Source organism: Castor canadensis, chromosome 12, assembly GCF_047511655.1.
Source record: "Castor canadensis chromosome 12, mCasCan1.hap1v2, whole genome shotgun sequence".
Classification (NCBI taxonomy): domain Eukaryota; kingdom Metazoa; phylum Chordata; class Mammalia; order Rodentia; family Castoridae; genus Castor; species Castor canadensis.
Window position 1 is genome coordinate 46726448 of NC_133397.1, and position 26951 is coordinate 46753398.

The following is a 26951-nucleotide window of genomic DNA, read 5'->3' on the forward strand; positions in this document are numbered from 1 at the left end:
GGCTGCTGGCTAAGCAAGGTGGGAGACTCCTGAAGCCACCCTCTCTATTTTATTCTATTACTATTTTTTTTTTTTTGGCCGTATCAGGGTTTGAGCTCAGGGCTTTCACACTTGCCAGGCAGGTACTCTACCACTTAAGCCATTACTCCAGCCCCCTTTATTTCACTCTAAATTTAGAGGTAAAAGCTAGAATCTCTTAAATGCTATTTAAAATAAAAGCCAATTATCTTTAAAAACTGGTATCTTTTTTTTTTTAAGATAAAGCAGAAGTTCAAACAACTATTTCCTGCTTTCATTATGCTTCAGGCCTTGCCAGATTTATGCACAAAGCACTCTTCCCTGAAGTGTGGAGGAAATGCAGCTCTAAGGCGTTACAGCCCACTGCATATACTGCATTACACACACCATATGTTTAACAGTAGAGACTTAAAATTCACAAAACTCAAATTTTAATACTGTAAAAAGAGGTGGGGAAGGGATGTCTCAAACACACAGAGCTGCTGACAAAGCTAATGATTTTAAGGGGTTTCTTCAGAAATCTTTCATTTCCCTAAATCCTTGCCAAATGGCAACACTTCTTTTCTCAGCATTTCTCAAAATGTGATCCAAGAGATTTTCTAAATATAAAAAGCACTAGCACATATTAATAATTAAAAAAAAGCACTAGCCATAAGAATAAAATTAATAAATTGGTCTTCATTAAAATTGGAAATTTCTATTTGTAATATGACACCATTAAAAATGAAAAGTATTGGTGCATAACTGTAATCCCAGTTATTCAAGAGGCTGAGATTGAGAGGATTGACTAAGGTTTCCAGGACAGCCCTGGCAAAAAGTTTGTGGGACCCCATCACAATGGAAAAAAGTTGGGCATGATGGCACGCACATGTTATCCCAATGACACCAGGAAGCCTGAAATAGGATCACAATCCAAGCAAACATAAGCGCAAGACCATATCTCCACAATAACAGAGCAAAAAAGGCTGGTTTGCACTTGGCTGCCTAGCAAGTGCAAAGCCCTAAGTCTAAACTCCAGTACCACAAAATTAAAAAGAAAAAAAAACAAACAAAACCCCACATAAACAGCCCAATAAAAAATGGACAAAATTCCAGCACTCAGGAGCCTGAAGCAGGAGGATCACAAGTTCAAGGCCTGCCTGGTCTAATAGCAAGTTATAGGTAAGGATGGACTATACAGACCCTGCCTCAGAAAAGCCAAAAGCCAAAAGCTTTTTCTCAGGTGTCAGCATGGGGGCAGGTACTTCTCAAAAGGCAACAGGCAAATGACTAATCAGCACATATGCATTATCATTACTCATAGTAAAAGATATTCAACATCATTATTAAGAACTAAAAGGCTGGCAGAGTGGCTCAAGAGATAGAGTGCCTGCCTAGAAAGCGTGAGGTTCTGAGTCCAAACTCCAGTGCTGCCAAAAAAAAAAAAAAAAAAAAAATCTGCCAGGAGCTGGTGGCTCACACCTGTAATCCTAGCTACTCAAGAGGCAGAGATCAGAAGGATCACACACAAGCAAATAGTTTGTGAGACCCTATCTCAAAAATACACATCACAAAAAGGGCTGGCAGAGTGGCTCAAGGTGTAGGCCCTGAGTTCAAACCCCAGTACCACAAAAAAAAGAAGGAACTGAGTTCAAACCCCAGTACCACAAAAAAAAAAAAAAGAACTAAAAGCAATGCTGAGTGATGGCAGCTCATGCCTATAATCCTAGCTACTCAGGAGGCAGAGATCAGGAGGATCACAGTTCAAAGTCAGCCCAGGTGAATAATTCAAGAGACCCTATCTCGAAAAAAAACATCACAAAAAAAGGGCTAGTGCAGTGGCTCAAGGCGTAGGCCCTGAGTTCAAACTCGAGTACCACAAAAAAAAAAAAAAAAGCCTAAAAGCAAATTAAAACCACAATAGTTCATCATTACCAGGTTAGCTAAATTTTAAAAAAAGGCATAACAATATCCATTTTAAGAACTTGGAGTAAGTGGACCTTTCCTATTTTGCTTGAGGAAAATACAGTGTGCTATAATTTGAAACTGAAATGCACCCCAAAGGCCTACGTGTTTTTAGACTTAATCTCCAGCTTGACACTATTGGGAGGGATTGAAAAATTCAAGGGATGGGGGCCTAGTGGGAGGTTTTAGGTCACTGAGAACATGTCCTAAGGTTCATTGGACCCTTGGCCTCCCCTACCCTCACTGCCAGCCCTTAAGTGGACATTTGCAACTGCATATGCTGCTGTTCCATATATTCCCACCATGATGTAATTCACTCCCCTCCCCTGCACCAGAAGCTTAGGAGCAATGCGTCTGCCCAACTATGGACTAAACATTCCAAACTGTGAACTGAAATAAACCTTCTCTCTTTCTAAACTGATTTATCTCAGGTGTTTGCACAGTTAGGGAAGGCTAACACACAGCCTTTCCTTTACCAGGAAAGGTAAATGAAGGCCTATTCAATGGCCCAGCAATCCTACTACAGATATGCATACACAGAGGACACAGATCAACAAAAGGGAAGTACGAAAATGTGTAAAAATCTCCCAATCATGAGGATGAGCAAAAGAAGTCAAGCTTAGAAGAATGAAATTACATGGTTCCATTTTAAAGAATGGACAATACTAATCTACGGTGTCAAAAGTGAGTAGGGGTTATTCTCTGGCTAAAGAATATTAATTGGGTGTGGGGGTAATTTTGTTCAAGTGATGGAGTACCCAAGTTCAATCTCAAGTACCACCAAAACAAAAACAAATAAACAAACAAACAAAAAGAATATTCATTGGGAAAAGGGAATTTTATAGGATTCTAGCAGTATTCTACATTTTAATTTGGGTAAAAGTTTCACAAGTATACACACATGCAAAAATTCATAAAGTTCCACATTTAAGAGCGGTGCATTTAATTCTCCTCGGTGAATGAATGCTATGCCTCAATTTTTAAATGAGGTGAAAAACATGAATGAAACATGGATTTATCTTTAGGAAAAAAGAGTAGCTGAAGGATTATTTCAGCAGGATTATGTAACTATTTAAAATGCATATTTTCTTGGGAAAGCTATCTTAGACTTAGTTCATCAAAACTACTGGGAGTGTTAAATCTTAGTAAAAGCCAGTTTAAAAAAAAAAAATGCCGGGTATGGTGGTGCATACCTATAATCCTAGCACTCAGGAGGCTGAGGCAGGAGGATTATGAATTTAGGCCAGCCTGGGCTACTCATGAACCTGTCTCAAAAATCCCAACTCCTCACAACTCCCCCCACCCACCCCACCCCCAAAAAAAACAAAAAAAAAGTGGAAAATAACAATTTTCATGTTTAAAATTACTCCAATTTGATTTTTCTATATGTTGAAGCTCAAAAACCCTACCTAAAACTGTACTTACAGATGGTCCATTCCTTTCTCCAATTAATTTTTACATTAGGTTATAGTACTAAAAATAAGTATTAGGTGTCTCAAGTACTTGAAAACCATGGTTAAGTCATGACTGAACTTTTGAATAGAACATTTCTTAAACTATGCAGAATATACAAATGACAAGTCATTATGTTCCATCCTCCCACAAGAGAAAAAGATAATACAAAAGCACTTCCAGCTGATTCTTCCTCACAATGTTACAGTGTGCTATCAAACTCCTTAATATTTCATCTTAGTAAAGAAAACAGCATACCTGGATAGGTAATTATTTAACAAAATGTATAAAACCAAAGATCTTTTTTCTATTGTATATTCTAAAGGTGGTTTACCATACATCAGAAGAAAATATAAAGTAAAATATAAACTTACATAGTACTACTAAAATAAACTAAGACAGAGAAGCTAACAACATTGATTTTCAGTATAAGCTCTCATTTAACCAATAGGTTTTCTTCAAGGCAATCACTAGGTTTGTGGAGTTTTGACTATATTCATCAATAAAGTTACAGTTAGTGTTTCACTGCTAGAAATAGTGAATAAGTAAAAGCTCACCTCTCCTCTCTTCACACCTATTTAATCACAATGCATGTCCAGAGCAAATGACATACCTAGGACAAGAATGTGACTCAAATAGTCCCTTTAGGCAAAGAATTCACAATCAGATATGAAAAGACAATCATAGAAAAGGTGTGAGTTCTAGGCACCTGGAAAACTAAATATATAGAAGTAGGATAAATGAAGTATTAGTAGAATTTTGTGATTTTTTTTTTTTTGTGGTATCAAGCTTTGAACTCAAGGTTTCACACGTGGTAGCTTGCTAGGTAGGTGTTCTACCTCCTGAGCCACTCTACCAAGCCATTTTTTGTTTTTGTTTTTTGTTTTTTCTGGTACTGGGGCTTGAACTCAGGGCCTACCTACACCTTGAGCCACTCCACTAGCCCTTTTTTGTGAACAGTGTTTTCAAGATAGGGTCTCACTATTTGCCTGGCTGGTTTCAAACCACAATCCTCCTGATCACTGCCTCCTGAGTAGCCAGGATTACAGGTGTGAGTCACTGGCGCCCGGCATCTGTTAGGTATGAGACAGGGTTTCTTAAACTATTTGCACAGACTGGCTTCAAACTGTGTTGGGGCAGGGGGTGCAGAGGGAGGAGGGGTAAGGGAAGGAGCAGGGGTTAGAGGGGAGAGAGAAAAAAAATTTTTAATTAAAATAAGTAAATAAATAACTGTGTTTCCCCTGATCTCTGCCTCCTAAGTAGCTAGGATTACAGGTGTGAGCCACAAACATCGGCTTTTTTTTTTAAACAAAAGTTTCATCATGAGAGGTGTTGTGGTATATACCTGTAATTCCAGCGCTTGCGAGGCAGAAGGAGTATTGTGAGTTCACGGCCAACCTAGGCTACATGGGAAGACCCTATCTCAAAATAAAAAACAAAAAAAGGTAAGCATTTGTGGATAGAGATAGGAAGTCCTAAGGGACAGCTCTAGATCGAGGAAGAGATTAAGAACTGTACTGCTGTGACAAAGAGATAACTAACTATATATATTAGTTATATATATTCTCCCACTTCCTCTCCTAAGAGACCAAGCTGAGGGATCATGAAAATGAATATACTCTTTCTTCTATGAATATACACTCAACAGGGACAAGAAACTGCTGGCATAGAACAAAGGTAAATTAGATGTATCTAAAGTTTCCATTTAGCATGCTTTGCAACTCCCAACAATATAGTCAACTCTGCATAGAGTATTTACGAATCTCAACACAGTAGCCAAGAAAACAGGAATGGCATGGTTTTATTTGCTGAGAATTCAAATTGCTTTATGTCAGTCCCTTGGGTAAATTATTTAATCAATCCGTGTATTTGTAAACCTGGTTTCCTTATAAAGCTATGATGATAGAAAACTGATTAATATACATGAAATATACTCTGATCTACCTGTTCTGGACTGGGGCTCTTGATCCCAGTTTTTTCTAAGTTCCCCAGTTGTCTCACTAGGTTTGAGAACCCCTGGATGTTAGCTAATGGAAACAAAAGGCATGCTTTTTTTTTTCCAATTTTTTTTTGGCAGCACTGGGATTTGAACTCGGGGCCTCACACATGCTAAGAAGGCACTTTACCACTTCAGCCATTCCACTGGCCCTGCCTGTATGCTTTTTAAAGACTACTCAAATCATTAAAAATGTAATACTCATGCAATCCACTTCAATTTATATTGCTTTAATTAGTTATGAGGCTAAATATGTGTTAAGAAGTTCATTTACTATAATTATTGTCATATGAATTATCAGTCCACATTCATGGAAGCCTATCCATCCTTTAAGACATACCTCCTTCATAATCTTTTACCACTCCCAACCACAAGTACTATCTTTGTCCTCTTTGTCCTTTAATAGCTTATACCAAGTGTGTACTTTTCACATTCTATCTCATACTATAGTTATGTATGTACACTTGTGCTCCTTTCACTGAAAGCTACTTTGTGAATGAGACTATGCCTCTACACCTACTGAACAGGTGTAGAGCTGTAACAGCTCTAACATGGTTAACATTCTGAGAAACATCTTTTTAAAAGACTGAATGTACTGTACACACACACACACACGTTACCAAAACATAAAAAACTAGATCTAAGCCAGGCACCAGTAGCTCATGCCTGTAATCCTAGCAATTTGGTAGGCTGAAATTGGTAGGATAGAGGTTCAAGGCCCCCCCCAAGAAAAATAGCTCTTAAGACTCCATCTCTAAAACAATCAAAAGCAAAATGGATTAGACGTGTGGTTCAAGCGGGTACCTGCTTTGTTCCTTTCTTTTTTTGTGGTACTAGGGTTTGATTAGGGTCTACACCTTGAGCCACTCCACCAGCCCTTTTCTCGTGAAGGGTTTTTGAGATAGAGTTTCTCAAACTATTTGACCCAGCTGGCTTCCAAAGGTGATCCTCCTGATCTCTGCCTCCTGAGTAGATAGGATTATGTGCCTGAGCCACCAGCACCTGGTCAGTACCTGCTTTCTAAACTTCATGAAGTCCTGAGTTTAAACCCCAGACCCACCACAAAAAAATAAATAAATAAAAAATAAAAAACAGGTCTACCATCTTTACAAAGTATAGTATTCTTTATGGAAGGCTCCAAACGAACAAAGAGATGAGACATTTCCTTTATCTCAGGCCACCACGGGCTGGATAAAAATCACTGGAGTTTCAGGGTATTTCTGTTCAGTTATGCTCTTTTGTTACTCATTAAAACTGATACAATTTCCATAGTAATGAAGTCACCCACTATTAATAATGCCACTGCTCTTTTCCCAGTTTTCTTTCCTAGATATGGATAAAAGCAAGTAATTTCTTGAAATGTTTTGCTGGGTGTCACTTTTGAGCCAGACATAGCAATTGGAAACATTAAGACTAAATAACAAATGCTGATTGAGACCTGAAGTAGAGAGAAACCTATTTAATATGTAGCTTTAAAAAAATTTTAACTATAACCCTGTGTAACATATGTATCATAACCCAGTACACACATACATACATACATATGAAACTTCAACAGAGATCATGAGCATCACTCTATATAATTACTGTCAAATATACACAAGCCATTTTAGTCTACTTCACACAAAACAAAACAGAAACTAGTTAAAACCTATCAAATTGATGTCAGTCTTTTGGTCGTGACTCATTATTTGGAAATTATGTAATGTACTTATAAATGAACATACAGATAGAAGATTGTAATCCACCTCCCCAAAAAAATCCAAAGTAAAAAGGTCTTAAGATATTTCTTGATCTTAAACTATGAATTTTTTAGTCACACTTCCAAATCAGACTTGGATCTGCCATAGACAGGGAAAGTTAGTGATACCCTGTATCAAAAACAAAATACAAGCCTGACAAGGTAGTGCATGCCTGTAATCTGAGTACTCTCAGGTAGACAGGAGGATCTCAAGTTCAACACCAGCCAGGACTACACAGCAAGTCCCAGGCCAGCTGGGCTATACAGTGAGACCATATCTCAAAGAAGGCATGAGGTCTGGGGACATGGCTCAAGTGGTAGTACGTTGGGGACCGGGGTGGGGGGGGGGGTGGACGGGATGGGTATGTGTTCTATGTTTACAGAAATTTGTCATTTTGATTTTTTGGAAGTGATCTACTTTCCCTTGGAATACAAACTAAACTCTTCAGAGGGAGTTCAAAGTGTAGCTCAGAAGCAGAACACTTGTCTGGCATGCACAAAGCCTGGATTGGATTCCCAGCCCTGCAAAACTAAATAAATACGTCACTAAACAAACTCTTCAGGAATCTGCCAAAAACTGCCAACTCCATTCTAAAGCTGTCTGAGTGGAGAAGGAAAGAATTATCTGCCCAAATATACATAATCACACACAAAACATAGTGTTCATAACATTTCTTGCTCTACAATCTTCTACTTCATTGCCCCCCCCCAAAAAAAAACCCAAACAAACAAAAAAATTCAGCTGAGTGTGGGGTGTGGTGCCTCAAGCCTGTAATCCTAGCTACTTAGGAAGCTGAGATGGGGAGGATCTGAGTTGGAGGTCAGCCTAGCCAGTAGGTTTTTTTGGGTTTGTTTGTTTGTTTGTTTGTTTTTGAGGGCTTTGAGCTTGCAAAGCAGGCACTCTATTGCTCGAGCCACACCTCCAGTCCATTTTGCTCTAATTACTTTGGAGATAGGGTCCCTCACACTATTTGCCTGAGTGATCCTCCCAATCTCAGCCTCCCAAGTACCTACGATTACAGGTATGAGTCACCATCTCAACCAATGGCTTGGATGCATGCCTGTATCCCAGCTACTAAGGGAAGCACAAATAGGATGACTGTTGTCCAGTCTGGCCCAGACATAAAGGGAGAGCTTATCTCAACCAATACAAAAAGAACCAGGGCATCGCTCCAGTGGTATACAGCCTGCCTAATGCAAGGCCCTGAGTTCAACTCCAGTACCACCAAAACACAAAAAAAACCTAAGAAAATGAAATAAAAACACCCCCCAGATGCAACACGTTCCCTTTAGACATTAGAAGATTCGAAAGTTATGTTTTTCTTTTTTGGAGGCACTGGATATTCCAGGCCTCGTGCTTGCCAGGCAATCATGCTACCGCTTGAGCCACACATCCAGACCTACAAAACATTTTTAATAATTCTTCAGCAATCTCCAACTTGTTTGGACTACAGTACTATTCTCACACTGATTTCACAGTTGCAATGGTGTTAGCTTTTTCCTAGAAAGAAAAAATATTTGCTGTATCTTTAATCTCAACTATTTAGGGCCTACATATTGTGATAAACAGCCAAATTAACATAAAAAGGTGATGATTACTACCAAAATTTAACGGTCAGCTGTCAAAAATTATAATAACTGTAGCCTAGACTTTGTAACACTTGATATTTTGCCATAACAATTATTGTTGATTTATTTTAAAATCAAACTCTTGATCAAAATCCCTGATATAACAATATTACCTACTTTTTCTAAGCTTTGCTCTTGGATACCTCTGCAACACACTAATCTCTTTCTTAACCAAAATGTTCACTCTCTGTAATTCTTTAGTTAAATATTTACTTTCTTTTGAATCCAGTATTAAAATGGATCTCATCCAGTTTATTTGCTCTATTTTGAATATAAAATTAACAATTCCTAAAATCTGCATAATGCTTTAGCTTACAAAGTACACAAAGGCAATTCTAACATTGAGTACCTATGAATATATACACCAATATTGATGGTAGACAGTTGGAGAAGTAAATACAGACCTCAAAAAAAAACTCCCAGTAAAGAAGATATATATAGCAAAAATACAAAAGCATGAACAAGGGATCAAGAGAGAATGCACTTGGGGCTGGCAGAGTGACTCAAAGGGTGGAGAGTTGTCCTAGCCAGTTTGAGGACCTGAGTTCAAACCCCAGTACCGTGAGAAAGAAGAAAGAAGAGAATGCACTGAAGGAAGAAATACACACAAGCACAGGCTGAATATGGAAGTAGTCAACCTCAAGATTCCCAACGGGAATATTTATAGCATGTGCTGCTTTTAACATTCCGTGGGGGTCTCAACATATACAACTTTTTGTCATCGCTGCTGTTGTTTATGCTGTCACTTTATTAACGTACTCTCCATCTGTTCATACAAAATGAGACTTTGATCTAATGTTCTATAAAGGTTAGATGAAAACACAGACTTGGATTTTTTTTATTAAAATGAGAAGGATATTGATTAGAAAAAGTTAACTCCAAGATTTCACAATTAGAAAAATTTGAAAATTCTATTTACTACCTGGGGGCTCACGCCTGTAATCCTAGATACTTGAGAGGCTGACATCAGGAGAATCAAGGTTTGTGGTTAGCCCAGGTAAAAAGTTCATGAGACCTTATCTCCAAAATAACCAGAGCAAAATTCACTGGAAGTGTTGCTTAAGCTGTAGAATGCCTGCTGTGATCTTAAAGAACTGAATTCAAATTCTAGTCCCACCAAAGAGAAAAAGAAAGTTGTACTTACTGATAAATATTTCCCTCCTCTCCAACAAAATTTCTGCCTCAACTTCAATTTTAAGAACATGTTATTTCAGTCTGGGGCTGTAGCTCAGTGGCACAGCTCTTGCCTAGCATGCTCAAGGCCCTAGTTCCATCACCAGCATTATGCAAAAAAAAAAAAAAAAAAAAAAAAAAGGAAAAAGAACATGCATTTAAAATTAAGTTGTATTAAAATTAAATTGTATTAAAATTAAAATGTATTTATTTTACAACACTGCAGCAAAAACAAATTCAAAGTTTGTTTAAAGCAAACATTCAGGTCTTAGAACACCTGATGGTACTGTTTTATTGTTTTCTAACTGACTTTCTTTGTGCCTAATGCAAGGCATTAAAATCACACTGCTCAGAGTGAGTTTTCTTTTCTTTTTTTTTTTTTTTTTGGTGGTGGTGGTGGTACTGGGATTGGAATTCAGGGCTTTGCAGGTACAAAATTCAAGTGCTCTACCACTTGAGCCACACCTTCAGTCCCCACCCCAAATTTTTTAATGAGATACATTTAAAATTCACATTTCCTTTCTCCAAATTTCTTCATGTAACTACCACTGTTTGGAATGTTCTAAATGAACAAAAATGTACTAACTTCCTGAAGGCAGAAGTCTTTCACTAATACGTGCCAAATGCCAAAAATAGTGACCAGCTCATACAAGGCACTCAAAGACCAAATGAGTTGGGCATGGTCCTTCACACCTATAATCCCAGCACTAGAAAGGCAGAGGCAGGACTATCTCGAGTTTGAGGCCAGCCTGGACTACACAGTGAGAGTATGTATGATATTTTCCATAAAAAAAAAATCTTTGAAGTCAAAAAATTTAGTATTAGAAAGATGTTCAAACTAGAATCAAATACATCTCATTGGCAAATGAGGCTGTGGCACTAACAGCCAACTAGCAAAAAGAAAATTAACTAGGAGTTTTTAAAGAATGATTTAGAGAGGCCTCTGAAAAATGAAGGCCTCATATATCAACACACACACACACACACACACACACACATGTATACACACGTTTGACAGTGTTATGGAAATCACATGTGTATGGTGTGGGACCAGAGAGGGTACATGAGAACTGTGTACTTTTCTGCTCAATTTTGCTATGAACTAAAAATCTGCTCTAAGAAATAAAACATGTTAATTTTTTTAAAATACTGAAAGTGAAGGATATTTATTGTGTGCTATTATACAATTTTGTCAGAAAAATTCTTATCTCCCAAAATCACTTATTTCATTTTTCCCCCAAGGAAAATCAACTTATTCACTACAAAGAAAAATTCTGGCTCCTCCTTTGACTACACTCACTTAATAACAAAGATGAACCTCTTCTACAACCTTCTCTAACTAGTTCTCAATAATGAATATGGCAATTTGTCAAGATTTCAAGATTCTTTTACAATAAAAAGCATTTACATCTTTGGTGTCTTTTAATTTCAATATTCAAACATTAGATACCCATTAAATATTAAGAACCTCATGTTACTACAGAAGAGATTCAGTGGTCAATATTTCCTACTGTCATACACATCAAAAATGATTCTAATTTGGACACTCTTGTGGTCACTCATTACTTTTCACAAAAGAAAGTCTGTGTTTGATAACTCACACCTTGACTGAACTTGTTTCTTAAATACATTATGTGATTTCAACTGGAACAATCTACTAAGAAAATCAATATAATGTCAATAATAATTAAGTACAACTTCATTCTAAAGCGAGCACAGTTTAGCAAATGAATGAGTCTACATAATACAGTCATTTAGTCATATAATAATACAAACTATGGCATGTCACTGCAACAAATAAGGGATCTAGGAGGGGGTAATAAAGGACAATGATGAAGAGGGTGAATTCAACTATGATATAGTGTAAGAACTTTTGTAAATGTACCCCCAGTACAATAATGAAAATAAATTCTTTTAAAAAAGGCATCTAAATTAGCTTCATTTACGCCAAATCCACATACTTTCGAATAAAAATACTGTTAAAAAAACACAAAAGCAAGACATCATCATGGTTATGTAAGTATGTAAGAGACTCCTATTATCAATGAAATATTCAAAAGAAAAAAATCAGTGAGTTTTTTTTAGTATGTCAAGGAATCCACTCATGCTTAAAATTTTGATTTTATAAAACACTGCACTGCTACTCCTTAAGTCTGAGAAACCACAATAGTCTAAGGTTTGCTTTCCAAAAGAGGACTCTAAAGCTAAGAGAGGTTAAATAAGACCAAGAAAATAATGTTGGTAACAAAGCCAGGTACAAATAAACTGAGGTGTTCTATCTAGCTTTCACTACCTCTTGCAAAAGGTCCAGAAAGCAAGAGGCACAAAATCAAGATTCACAATGACCTTTTTTCAACTCTCTTCTCCCTATCCGTGAGCCACACAAGTTATCCATAAGCTACCATTACCGCATTTTCCAAAGATCACTAATTTACTCTTACCTTCTCTGTTTCCTCAACTTCTCTAATTTGTTTCCTCCATTAAAACTGTCTATACATGAAGACTTGTGTTATATCATAGGCCCAATTTTTAACATACACAGAAATAATCTTTCTTCAGATGCTAAACAGACCTGCAAGTCTAAGAATGGACTGTGACTACTAAAGCAAAAAGTCAAAAAGGAGTCAATGTAACTCCCAAACCAGAACTTAGCCTCAAATACACCTGTGATGTTGAAATTAGAGGTGCACACTTTTGAAGACAGTGCCAGTGCTTCTGATATGGCATTCACACTGGCATCTCCTTTGGAAATGCACTTGATCTACTTAACATAGTTCCAGCACTTTACAACTCAAAACAGTCCTTGTAAAAAGCATTGCCGGGTATGGTGGTACATACTTGTAATCCCAACACTTAGAAGGCTGAGGCAGGAGGATTTGAGGCCAGTCAGGGCTACACAGTGAGAACTAGTCTAAGGAAAAGAAAAAGAAGAAAAAGAAAGATACACACCAATTTATATGAAGCTCAAAAATTAAAAAAAAAAGAATGCCAGAGCAGGAGTGGTTCCCAGGAATCACTTAATTCAACACCTTCCTTTCATTTCACTCATAATAATATTGAGAGACATGATTAGGTAACATTCTCACAGTTCCAGAACTAGATTTTATTTCCATTACTACTTTCTATTCTTCTAGAAAGTACTAAATGCAATTACTACTTGGCTATCATCATACGTTTTGGCAGTATTTACATATTAACTTATGCAACACAGAGATTTAAAAAAAATAAAAACAAGAACTATAAACAGGTCACCTTAATATGACTTAGGAGAACAAACACACCAGCGATCACAGTATGTTCCATCAAGTTCGAAATGTCACATAGCAATGCAATCCCAAGAATCGGCTTGCATCATGTAACCACCACTCCAAAATAAAATTCTACCTGACAGCACTTCTTGCTGATTATGTACATAAAAATGCTATGGGTTCACAGAAGCCTGCAATCCTGCCCAAAACACCCAGCACTATCTCTCCACTGTATTTTTAGCCCTACTTTAAAAACAATTTAAAAACAACAACAAAAAAAAAACCCTACTTTTACCAATAAACCCAAACAATAACTCTTGCTGCTAATTTACCAAACTCATTAACAATCAATACTTCAGAAAACATAACTTAACTACACAGTGTACATTCTAGGTTCATAAACCCAAAGCAGATATGCCTTAACACACGTTCATCTATTATGTGCCTAAAGGAGCTATTTATGTTTCCCGAAACTGTATGCTTTGACAAGTGTACTCCAAGTGATTTAAATAGGGAATTGCCCCAACAAAGTAACTTTACTTCAACTGTGCCTAAGTTGCACAAACAACTAGAAGGTTCACTTGAGAAAGCATTTGGATTTTAATCATTCATAAAACATTCTTCTGTACTGGCTAAAAGTAGTTCTTTCTTTCTGTTGCATTATCCTCGCCCCCTCCCCTCATTTTCTATAGTTCCTAACACCACAAACTTCTTTATAGTTCCAGTCAAGAGGAAGCCTGTTAACCTCGACATTCTGTGGTCAATCTTCCAAGAGGGCAAATTAAATGTTTCAGTTTTGCTTCTTTTTAATGAAAAAGGTAATATTACCTCCACTCTGTAAGAGAAGAGAAATTTGTGAAACGCCCTCTGCTAATCTGCACAGAAGAATTACCCTGTGTGGAAATATAGAGAAGACTATTGCATTACAAAACCCTGAGTCATCACCCAGTTCACTCAGCAGATTTGGATAAACACAAGTGACTTGTGTCCTGTGTTCACTCATCCATAACCACACGTATGAATGTACAATGTTGCCAGATTTTGTGTACAGTTAACTCAACAAGACACAGTACAATTCTTTTCTAAGAAGTTCTGATACAGGAAAGATGTGCATCTGGCCAACAGTGTGTCCCAATCTTTCCCCCACCAGGGAACTTCCAATTTTTTCCCTCTAACTTGAGTGACGTGACACTATACTTTGTAGCTAGTTCACACAGCAGAAAACAAGAACTCCTGAAACTGACCTAGGTTATCCACGTCCACGCCAACCACTCAAAAACTCACAGTGCTCTTAACCAACGGAGCCCAGGACAGCCTGACCACCCCTTCTCACTGTTTTCCTTAGAATCGTGAAGGTCTCGCCGAAGGAAATGTCACAACAGAAGCAGCACACACTTTGCTCAGACTCTAAGCCAACATTCTCAACGTGAACACGAACTCGCGGAGGGCTGGTTTTAAAATCAGTCTTTACAATCAGATCCTCAGAGCCAGCGCAGGACCCCAAAACGAAACCTCCAAGGAAGTCTCCCCCAGGCCTCCTCCCCATTCACAAAGTTACTAGACGCGAGCCGCAGGGACAGGGAGAGGCAGGGGTGGCAGAACCCGAGGAAGCGCGGGGACCAAGGGACCAGTCCTGCCCGCCAATGCCACGCGCAGGGCTGCGAGGAGGACCTTGGGGATCGCTCCTGCGTCTCCCTCGAGGCCCCGCGCTCGCAGAAGCCACCGGAGAGGACTCGGAGGTCCCGCAGGAGGGCGGAAAGGCTTCGGCCTTGACCCTGGGACAGGGTCCCCACTGCTGCAGGGGACACAGCTCCAGCCAACCAGACGAACAGGCCGCCCCACCGCCACCACCACACCACCCTCCCCGAGACCAAGGGCACACTTACGTGGAGAGTTTCCTGGTCCAGAAGAGGCCCCCGGGCCACAGCTCCTGGAGCTGCACGGCCCGGCCCAGGTTGCTTTTGATCTGGGCCAGCTGCAAGTCGGACTCGGCGTCCAGCCGCTCGGCGTAGGGCAGCAGCTTGTTGTACACGATCTCCTTCTGCGGGACGAAGCCCCGTGGGTCCGGCCACGAACGCCCGCCGGGCTCCGGGGGCTCCCCGCGTCCCGCCCGCTCGGCCGGTTCCATGAGCCCAGCGACGCCCCCCCACCCCCGCCCACCCTAACCCTCCCCGACCCCCTCCCCTGGCTGGGCTCGTCTCCTCCGCGGCGTCGTCGTCGTCGTCGCCCTGAGCCCGACCGCTGGGCCCCTTCCCCTGGCCGGCGCGCTGCTGAGCTCCGCGCGGTCTCCGGTTCGTTGACGGCGGCAGCGGCCGCTCTGCCCGCCCCGCACCGGCTCCACTGGTGACGCTGCAGCCGCCGGGCCCAGAGGTTCCGGACGGGCCTCAAGTCACTTCCGGGGCGGGGCGACGGCGTCGGAGGAGGCGGCGGCGGCGGCGGCGGGAGCTCAGGCGGCCGCGCCTCCCTTTGCCGTGGGCCCGGCTCTGAGCCCCCACCCCCGGCCTCACCGGCCCCGCGCGAGGCAGCCCACCGGAAACACGAGGCCGGGTTCCAAGCTATTGTCCTGCCCCGTGGGGCCTCGCGCTGCCCGTCGCAGTCCTCGGGAGCCGGGGATGAGGAGGTTTCAGCGAGGGAGTGGGCCTGAGCCGCCCGCCCACCCCCCGCCACACGCGCAGGACCCCTCTTCTAAGCCGCGAGAGTTCAGGGAAGAGTCCACGTACCCAGTTATCTTCCATATCACCCTTTCCATTTTGAGCCTCCACCTTTCTGATAGTCCCCTGGCCGCCATCATTCCAAAGAAGGGAATAGTTCGTCAATAAATATTAATCCTGTTATTTCGTGTGCCAGGTTCGCAGTGGAAGCCCTGGAGAGGGAAAGTTTAAGAGCCCCAGTTTTTTGCCCTCTAGGGACTTAAAAGTCCAGCAGAGATACAGCCCAGTGAATTACAAGACAATGCTTTTAATTGCTAGATAAGTACAGGATGCCTTGGGAACTCTAAAGAGGAAATCCGAACTCAAGGGGTGTCAGTTTGCTAGAAGCGATATTTAAGTTAAACTGTAGGGTTGGGTGCACAGTTGATTTTAAAAAGGAGAATGTATATTGCAGCTGAGAGAACAGCTCAGAGGCTGCAAGAATGTATTCTAGGAATTCAAACAAGTTCAGAATGGCTGAAGATTGCTTGCAAGAGAGGGGAGTGGAGACGAGGAAATGCTGGAGGACTTAGAGCGTTATTCTAAAGACAAGAAACTTCTGAAAGATGTTAAGCAGAAGAGTGCCATGATAAAATTTACATTTTTGAAGAATCACTCTGGCTTTGTGTGGAATGCATTGGAACAGACAAAACTAAAATCTGGAGCACCCCTTAAGAAGATTACATAGTAGGAGAAGAGATGATGGAGGCAATGTAAATAATGTACACTATAAGTATCGGAATTGTCACTACGAATCCCCCCCATAATGAATATAGCCTAATAAAAAATTATTTTAAAAAAAGATGACATAGTGGTGCCCCGGGTGTCAGTTGAAATTATTTGAGAGCTATTTTAGCACAATGTCCTGGGTTGATTAAATGTGAAGAGTGAAAGAAGGAAGTGAGGAGAAATCCTTCACTGAGATCAACAAGGCTCTGGAGTTGAGAATGCCTATGGGATGGATAACTGTGTTGACTTGTGAGTCAGGAAGGTGAACGCCTGGGATATGGATTAGCATGTGGGTAGAGGAGAGAATAAGAAAAGCATGAAAAGAAGGAGCCCTTGACAAAAGCTGAGGAGCCCCACATTTAAGGATGGCCAGAGAAAGGGAAGATAGACCACAAGGAACAAGAAGCAGTGAAGTTCTGGAAGTTTGCATTACTAAAACCAGTGTTTCAAATGCAGGAAGTGATCAATCCTACTAAGATAGCAGCCAGATGAAGTGAAATGAAACCTAAGAAGGGTTTATTGATAAGAAGGTAAGGACAGTTACAGTGTTGTGTAGGAGTGGAAATCTGATTATAATGACAAAGCACAAATGCAAAGTGAATAGTCAACAAATACAGATAACCTTCTTTAAAAAGTGGAGTGGGTCGAACAAGGGAGACATAAGAAAGTGCCTGGGATAAAAGGAGGGAGTTTTGAAGGTGTGGTCTGTTGTGTTTAACTACTGCTGAGAAGGAGCCATTGAGAAATAGGTTGAAGGTATGTAGGTGAGGATGACAGAAAGTGGGAGAGACTAATTAGAGTCTGACAAAGGAGGAAGAGAGTGTTATTTATGTTGGTGTTAGGTACCATTACTGAGCACTCCTCTCTGCCAATACTTTATCTACATTATCCAGTAGAGTTCTCTAATAGAGATAATTTATGAGAGTGTTTGAAAGGTAGTGGTTAAAGTATAGTATGGTTGAAGTCTTAAGTGGAGAGAAAGTAGAGGGTGGGTAGAGAGAGTAGAGAAATGGAAGGACTGAGATCCTGATGAGAGGTACAAGGACAATAAGAGGATTATCCTGAGCAAAGGATCTAGAAGAACAGGAATGTCTGGATTTAAGATTGCAAAGAAGGAGTTCCAGGTGATGTCAAACTCCCTTAAAGCAGATGTCTGAACTAGCAAAGTCAAAAAAAAAAAATTATTGGAGCAAAAGAGAGGAAGTTTCTTACTGTTATAATACATGAAGTTGAATAGAAAACACTGCTGAAATGCCTCCAGGAGGAGGAAAATTTGGGAGACCATAAGTTTCTTTGAGTGACCTAGTCACCACCATTGGAGACAGCAACCCAAAATCAAAGCCTATAGTCAGTTTCCTCCTTTCAGTCAAGCTCCAAGCATTTTTATCTCTTGGAGGTCAGGAAACTGTCAAAGGATAACAGTTTCCCTTCTAGCGGGACCTGAAGGAGACCCTGACTTCTTAGCATACCCCTCAATGTAGCAGACCAGAATCACCTTTCTTGGAAGATCCGGAAAATGCAGTGGCCCTTGAAGAGAGCATTTCTTCCTCAAGCAGGAGGAATTCACAGGGATAATTGTCAGTCAAATATTTATGTCTTTGGTGTACTTGCTAGTTGACCCGTTTACTAGCAGTGAAAAAAAATTAGCCTGGCATGGTGATACCCGCCTGTGATCCCCGCACTCAGTAGAGTTTGGGGCCATCCTGGGGTACACAGTGAGGCCCTGTCTTAAAACAAACAAAAAACCCAAGCTATTAGTGTCGTGCCTGCCCCTAGCTTTTTATGTACTTAGGGCTGAGGATGTAATGGCAAATGAATGAATCTCTGTTGCCAGAGGCTTAATCTTTAGAAATATATTAATGAGTCATTATAATAAAGTATCCAGCCATCTGCTGAGTTGCAGTTATTAAAGGCAGAAGCATATTGAATCGGAAAAAAATGTCCAGGGTTTTGTCTTTCCTAGTTCCTAAATAGTTTTTAAGTTTTCTTTTTGAGCTTTTTGTTTTGCAGTACTGGGGATCAAAACCAGGGCCTCAATCATCATCTCTACAAGTCTCTACCGCTGCACTACACTGCCAACGCTATGAATTTCAAGTTTTGAGTTTTCATCCAAAAATCCTCATTCAGCCATAGAGTCCATTCCATTTCACTTGAACTACTGTGTATTTGGAGTTCAGTTTCCAATAAAGGGAAAAGCAGAGCTAAAGAAATTAATTTTTCTATCATTTTTTTACAGTTTTTCTCTTTATTAAGCATTTTGATATTTCACTAATGCATAGCTAGAAAAAGAATTGTTTTTATTTACTTTTCATGGAATTTGTGTTTACGAATCAAAAGATTCATGTCATTTACCAATTATGCAAAATTTCAGCTATCTTAATAATTTCTTTGTTTTTGTTTTTGGTGGTACTGGGGTTTGCACTTGCAAAGCAGGTACTCTACTGCTTGAGCCACACCTCCAATCCATTTTGCTCTGGTTATTTTGAGATGAGGGTTTATGAACTATTTGTCCAGGCTGGCCTTGAACCATGATCCTCCTAATCTCAGCCTCCCAAGTGGCTGGGATTATATAGGCATGAGTCACCAGCACTCCACTCAAATCTTTATATCTTTTTTTAGAGTTACTATTAGACATATGTTGTGCCTTCTCATTCTAATCTCCATATTTCTAATATTTTGCAAATATTTGTGCCTCATCTAGATAACTTCATCAGGTCTATTTCTCATTCTTGAATTCTTTTTTTTTTTTTGGTGGCACTGGGATTTGAACTCAGGGCTCTAACTGCTTGAGCCACATCTCCAGCCATTTTTTGTGATTGGGTTTTTTTGAGATAGGGTCTTTCAAACTATTTGCCCAGGGCTGGCTTCAAACCAATATCCTCCTGATCGCTGCCTCCTTGAGTAGCTACAATTACAGTCACTAGCCCCTGGCAACCAGCTTCATTCCTGAATTCCTTATTCATCTGTTTCTGTTCTACTACTTAACTTGATGATTGAGTTTTGTATTTCAATTACTGCATTTTTTTGGGGGGGGAGGTACTGGGGTTTTAACTCAGGGCCTACACCTTGAGCCACTCCACCAGACTTTTTTGTGTGTGAGGGTTTTTTCAACAGAGGGTCTCTTGAACTCTTTGCCCAGGCTGGCTTTGAACTGAAATCCTCCTGATCTGTGTGCCTCCTAGGAGTAGCTAGGATTACAAGCATGAACCACTGGTGCCTGGCTTCAGTTACTGCATTTTTAATTTTAAAAGTTTTGATTTGTTCTTTTCCAAATAGCTTATTTTATTTGTCATTGAGTCTTGTTATTTATGGTTCCATTGACTTCTTTAATAACCATAGACATACTTATTTATATGATTTTAGATGATCATGTTTAAAAACACTTTCTATAGTCTAAATTTTTAGGGGTTCTATTATGTTTATTCATTGGGGTGATTACTTATTTGTGTTTTATTAATTTCTGTTATATTATGGGATCATCTTCAGAAGACTCTATAGGAATCCCATGTGACCCAAGGCAGTTTTATTTGCTTTGTTTACATTACATCCACAGCCCTAGTACCATCATTGTTTATGTTCATTTTTCAGGTAGTATAAATTTAGATATCTATCCCATGCAAGTATCGGGCCTGGGAATTCAATTCTTGCAGAGTTCTGTTTTTAGGCAGCATTTTATTTCCACTGCTCTTAAGTCCCCAAGCCTTCAACTTCTCTCCCTGTGTAGATGTTAAAACTCAACTCACTTGCTGTTTCAGGATCCAGTGATGCTATGCCAAAGTTGATACACAGCCAGCTCACACACTTACCACTTCGGCTTTCCTTTGTTTCTGGCATTTGAAGTTTTTCTTTTTGTGTGTGAGCTCACCTGTGGTTATCATTTGTTCTTATATTTAACTCAGCCATCCCTATAGAAGAGGGTTTAGCTCAAGCTGACATACCTAGAACTGAAAGATCCTTACGGAAAGAATTTTTCTTTTTTTTTTTTTTTTTTGTATGTGTCTGATAGTGGAGCTTGAACTCAGGACCTTCACCTTGAGCCACTTTGCCAGCCCTTTTTGTGATGGGTATTTTCGAGATAGGGTCTCATGAACTATTTGCCTGGGCTGGCTTTGAACTGCGAACCTCCTGATATCTGCCTCCTGAGTAGCTAGGATTACAGGCGTGAGCCACCAGCGCCTGGCTCAGGAATTAATTTCTAACTCTAAATTATTAGACATCGTTGGGAGCAAAAGGGAATGATTATGGATAATTAAGAGACTCTTAAAATTCTCCTCCAAGCACATGGGGAATTAGTGATGCCCAGCCACCAGCCTATCTTTATGTAATAATTAAAAAATAATTTGTCATTTGTTATTTTTTAAAAACCTACTTGAGGTTTAAATGTAAAAAGAGCTTTTCAGCACCACTGAAGCTCTTTGGGTTTTTTTCTTTTTGACAAGCTATGAATAATGTAGGAGGTGACAGCTTCCCTCATAATCAAATATAGTAAAGAGATGTATTGTATTTTCTAATGGTAGTTGAAGAAATTAACAATAGAGTCAGTGAAGAGATAATAACTAAGGCACAAAGAAGAGGTACACTCCACCTACCCCCAGTTTTCATATATATAAATAGAGCAGGTCTTGTTCATAGGCAGAGAATGGGATTGTTTGCATGAATAGTTTGAATATCCAGCAAGACACACTTAATCACATCTGATACTTGAAATGCTACCATTTGCAATCTGTTTCTTTGTACTAAGCAGTCTCTTTGAAATTTACAGACTTACAAGAGGGGTGATATATCAACTCCCTTATTCTCCAGAGTGAGTTGTATATTTGTTAATTCAATAAACATTTATTGAGTGCCTCCTGACTGCCAAGTTTGAGATCATAAAATGAATGACACAGTACTTGTCCTCAAGGAGTTCACTGTCTTGTAGACTAACAAACATGTCAACAGATACATCCTAAGATCTCTAGATAAAATTAATGCTAATTTCCTTTTACAGTCTGTGAAAAATTCAATGCTTCATCCAATAATTCTATTAATTTTGGAGGATAGTGGTTTATGTCTTTATGGTCAATCCAGCTTTATACTTTGGCTTCTGTTAAACTAGTTCTGTTGAGTGATTATCTTAGCATGAAATGTTTGTTGTGCACTAAAATTGAAATGATACAGAGAAGATTAGCACGGTCCCTGCAAAAGAATGACGTGAGGCTTCCATATTTTACTATTTTGGGGGGGGGGCACTGGAATTTGAACTCATGGCCTCACACTTGCTAGGCAGGCACTGTACCACTTGAGCTACTCCATCAGCTTGCTTCCACTTTATATTGTTCATGGGTAGGGAAAGTGAGGCTGTAACAAACGAAGTGACTTACCCAATCGAGGGGCCTTCTGGGAGAAAGAGAGAGAGAGAGAAAGAAGGCTGATGAGGTAAGCAGTGTTAGTCATGTAGAACCTTGTAAACTGGGTCAAGTATTTAGAGATTTTTATCCTAGAAACGGTTATATATATATGAATAAAGTTCTGGGAGCAGTAACCAAATATGAGGAAAATCGAAGGGGTGACATTTGGGTCTTATAAAGTTTTGAAGTCAAGTGGGTAGATATATCCCAGGTGAAGCATCACCATGTGCGTAGGCCTGGAGTTTTCAGTGAGCCCAATTAGGCCAGCGAGCAAAGAGTAGAATGGGACAGAAAGTCTGGATAATGGCAAGAAAAAAATAAGAAGGTAACTTACAAATAGTCATTGCTGTGATTTTCTGTTGTTTTTCTTTTGCAGTACCAGAGTTTGAACTCAGGTCCTATACCTTGAGCCACTCCACCAGCCCTTTTATGTGATGGGTTTTTTTTTCAAGATGGATTCTCAGGAACTATTTGCCCAGGTTGGCTTCAAACCATGATCCTCCTGATCTCTGCCTCCTGAATAGCTAGTATTACAGGCGTGAGCCACCAGTGCCGGCCATTGCTGTAATTTAGATGTGGTTTGTCCACACCAAAACTCATGTTGAAATTTAATTACCAGTGGAACTCTATGAGAGGTGGTGGTGCCTTCAAGAGGGCTTTGAGTTATGAGGGCTCTTCCCTCATGAAGGAATTAATGCAAATTTTGAGTGGACTAGTAATCTTGAGAGCAAGTTGCTATAAAGTGTCCCCTTCTCTCTTCCATACTCACCCATTAGCACTTCTGCTTAGATCTATGGGTTGAAGTTGCACAAGTCCCTCACTAGAAGCCAGGCCAATGCTGTACCATGCTCATACACTTTCCAGCCTCCATAACCTTGAGCCAAAATAAATCTCTTTTTTTCTAAGTTACCCAGTCTCAGGGGTTTTGTTACAGCAACAGAAAATGGACTAACATAGTTATTCAGGCCCTCCTAATGTACTAGGGGTTTCTCTTGTAAGCACTGAGGTAGGGACATGACATGAGGAACATTGAGGGCTGGAAAGAATTCTGGGCATCATCATCACCATCATAAAATCATCCAGTATCAAGTGCAACCAGTGAGGGGCTTTAAGGTAAATGATGAATGCTAAAAAAATGCTTTGGTAGTTGGCATATTAGGGACAAGAGCTAATTCAAACTTGACACCAAAACTGAGTGAGGTAGACCAGTCCCACTGAACATAGATGGAAAAACTTAACAAAAATTCTAATACACTGAATTCAGAAGTGTATATTTAAAAATAATAATACCTCAGAACCAAGCAGAGGCTGGACATGTGACTCAGTGATAGAGCACTTGCCTAGGATGGATGAGGCTCCAGGTTTCATCCCCAGCACCACACACACACACACACACACACAAAGAACAAGCCAGTCATGGTGGCACATCCAGCACTTGAGAGCCTAAAGCAGGAGGATCACAAATTGAAGGTCAGCCTGGGCTACATAGTGATACAATAAACGATCGATGGATAGATAGATAGATAGATAGATAGATAGTGATACAATAAACGATAGGTAGATAGATAGTGATACAATAAACGATAGATAGATGGAGAGACAGAGAGAACAAGTATGGTTTATCTCAGGGGCACAGGGCTAGTTCAGAGTTAAAAAAAAAATCTACCAAGAAAATTCACCACATTAATTTAAAAAAACTGTCCTCTTGACAAATATTGTAGAATAAATGCAGAACAAACATCCACTCATTCATGCTAAAAATTCTTGTCAAACTAGAAAATGAGAGAAATTTCTTAAAATCTGATAACATTTCTATTGATCTCTATACCTAATAGTGAAACTTTGGAAGCACATCCATTAAAGTCAAAAACAAACAAGGGGCCAAGCGTCAGTGGTTTACACCTGTAATCCTAGCTACTCAGGAGGCAGGAATCAGGAGGATCACAGTTCAAAGCCAGCCCTGGGGAAATAATTCAAGAAATCCTATCTTGGAAAAATCCATCACAAAAAAAGGGCTAGTGGAGTGGCTCAAGCAGTAAAAGCACCTGTCCAGCAAGCATGAGACCCTAATTTCAAACCCTAGTACCACCAAAAAAGAAACAAGGGTGCTAGTTACATTAACGAATTGGGCTGTGTTAATACACAATCTGACTGGCTGGTAGAGTGGCTCAAGGTATAGGCCCCGAGTTCAAGCCCCAGTACCAAAAACAAAAGTCCAAAATAGAAAGCTATACAGATGCCTAACAACAGTATAATGGGTAAATTGTGATGTATTTGCACAAGAAAATAATACAAAGCAATGAGGATGAACAATGCATAAATACATGCACCAATATAGATAAAACTCAAAAACATAATGATGGAGCAAAAGTAATCAGTACATAATTCCATTTATATAATATAATATTTATATAGTTATATAATGTAGTATTTATAAAGTATAAAAGGCCACACTGATTTGTGGTATAAGAACATAGCACAGTGGTTCCCCTTGAGGGTAGGGTGAAGAACAGGGTGCTGTTCATGTTCTGTGTCTTCATCTGTGAGCTGGTGACATGGGTGTGTTTTGTATGTTAGAGTTCATTGTGCTGTTCATTTACGATACATGTCCTCTTATGTGTGTTTACTAAGTGAAAACGACAAGCCTCCACATGCTTCTTTATCAGATTCAGTCGCCTCATTTCCACATAGCTAGTGATTCTTCTCTCTGTCCTCCTGTTGCACATCCACTCTCCTACCCCTCCCTGGTACCTAACCCTGGAAACCACTGATCTGTCCCTTTTCTTTTTTCAGATTTAAAAAAAAAAAATTCAAGACAGAGTCTTATTATCATAGTCCAGGCTGGCCTCAAATTCGTGATCCTCCTGCCTCAGCCTCCCAAATGCTGGGATTACAGGCATGTGCCTCCCTCCCTGCCTGGCTTTAATCTATTTTTTATTCATATACTTTTATTGGTGACTATTATATAAATGGAATCATACAGATTATAACTGGTATTGGTTCACTAAATAAAATTGTCTGGTGATTTACCCAAGTTGTTGCATGTCCTAACGTTTGTTCCTTTTTATTGCTTAATACCATTCCCTGGTTTGGATGTACCACAGTTTTTTTTAACCATTTACCCATTGAAGGATATGTAGATTGTTTTGGAATATTCCAAGTAAAGCTTCTATGAGCATTTACCTACAAGTGTTTGTGTAAAATAGGAGTGCAATCTCTAGGTCAAATGCAATTGCATGTTTAATGTTGTAAATTAAAAAAAAAAAAAAACAAACCTGCCAAACTATTTTCTAGAGTGACAGTGTCATTTTATATTCCCACTGGGTAACTAGAGTAACCCAGTTTCTCTGCCAATACTTGGTGTTATCACTACTCTGTGTGTGTGTGTGTGTGTGTGTGTGTGTGTGTGTGTGTGTGTTGTGTTGGGAATAGAACACAGGATCTCAGTATGGTAGGCAAGCATTTCCACAGTTGAGCTTTATCCCCAATTCCTCCATTTATTTATTTATTTATTTGACCATTCTGATAAGTGTGCAGTGATGTCTGTCACATTGTGAATTTCATGTGCATTTCCCTAGTATCTAAGGATGTGGGGTGGAACTTGTTTTATGTGTTTATTTGCCACTTTTATGTAGTCTTTGGTGGAATGTCTGCTCACAGTTTTTGCTGATTTTCTAAATGGATTGCCTAGTTGTTGGTTGTTTACTAACAATTGAGTTTTGAGAGAGGATTTTTTTTTTTTTTTTTGTGGTACTGTGGTTTGACCTTAGTACCTTCAACTTGGGCCATTCCACCAGCCCTTTTATATGATAAGTTTTTTTGAGACAGGGTCTCTCAGAACTATTTGCCTGGACTAGCTTCAAACTGTGATCCTCCCGATCTCTGCCTCCTGAGTAGCTAGGGTTACAGGTGTGAGCCACCGGCGCCTGGCTGTGCTAGGGTTTGAACAGGGGATTTGAGCTTGGTAAGCATGTGCTGTACTGCTGGATGCTTACCTCTGTCCCCGGAGTTCTTTATATAATCCAGATAACATTCATTTCTCAGATATATAGTTTGTAAGCATTTTTCTTCCTATTTATAGCTTGTCTTTTCATCTTCTAAGCAGAATCTTTTGCAGAACAAAAGTTTTTGATTTTGATGAGGTCCAATTTAGTAATTTTTCCTTTTCTGTGTCAAAGTTTGGTGTCAAGTCTAAGAACTCTTTGCCTAGTCTTACATTCCAAAGTTTTGTTTCCTAAATGCTATATAGTTTTCTGTTTTACCTTAAAACAAATGATACATTTTGAATTAATTCACATATGAAGTGTGACATTAAGGTCAAGATTCATAATTTTGCCTACAATGTCCGAGCAATTTACTTTTATTAATTACTTTATTTATTTATCTTTAGTTTTTTGAGACAGCATCTTGTTATGTAGCCCAGGCTAGCCTTGAACTCCTGGCCCTCTTGCCTCAGTCTCCTGAGGGCTGGGATCACATCATCAGACCTACTTATTTGTTTTGATACAGAGTCTCAGAGTGTCGCTAGGCTGATATGTAACTTCTGGAATTAAATGGTCCTTCCACATCAGACTCCTGAGTCCTGGGAAGAAGAGACATGCTCCGCCCTGCCCAGTAGCAATTCAGTTTTACGTTAGCACCATTTGAAAGCCACTAGGATTCTTGTCCAAGTAGCAATATGCTAAACCCAGGCATTTCATTTTAGATTTTACTTAAGCATTCGGTGGAAAAAACCATCTGACCAGCATGTGTCATCCACTATTGTACACTATTAGCCAATACTCTAATTAAAAAGAGACATATATCAAGAAAAAAAAAAGTAAGATTTGTAGATAGCCCCATCCTTTTTTGTGGTGTGTTAGGGACTGAACCCAAGCCCTAACACATGCCATGCAAGTCCTCTACCTCTGAGCTACACACCAGCCCTCTAGACAATTCTTA

The 26951-nt window shown here is 39.7% G+C and overlaps 1 protein-coding gene and 1 pseudogene across 3 annotated transcripts in view; one reads left to right on the forward strand and one right to left on the reverse strand.

The window, feature by feature from the left end:
• Psme4 (proteasome activator subunit 4) overlaps window positions 1-15368 on the reverse strand; it is a 96177-nt gene extending 80809 nt beyond the window's left edge. For all 3 annotated transcript variants that reach the window (XM_074049706.1, XM_020168581.2, XM_074049705.1), the window contains exon 1: window positions 15088-15368. In XM_074049706.1, coding sequence (XP_073905807.1) covers window positions 15088-15329 — 242 coding nt within the window. In that variant the 5' untranslated portion in view covers window positions 15330-15368. The remainder of the gene's footprint in view (window positions 1-15087) is intronic.
• Window positions 15369-21738: 6370 nt separating this feature from the next.
• LOC141415207 (U6 spliceosomal RNA) lies at window positions 21739-21839 on the forward strand (annotated as a pseudogene).
• The last annotated feature ends 5112 nt before the right edge of the window (window positions 21840-26951 follow it).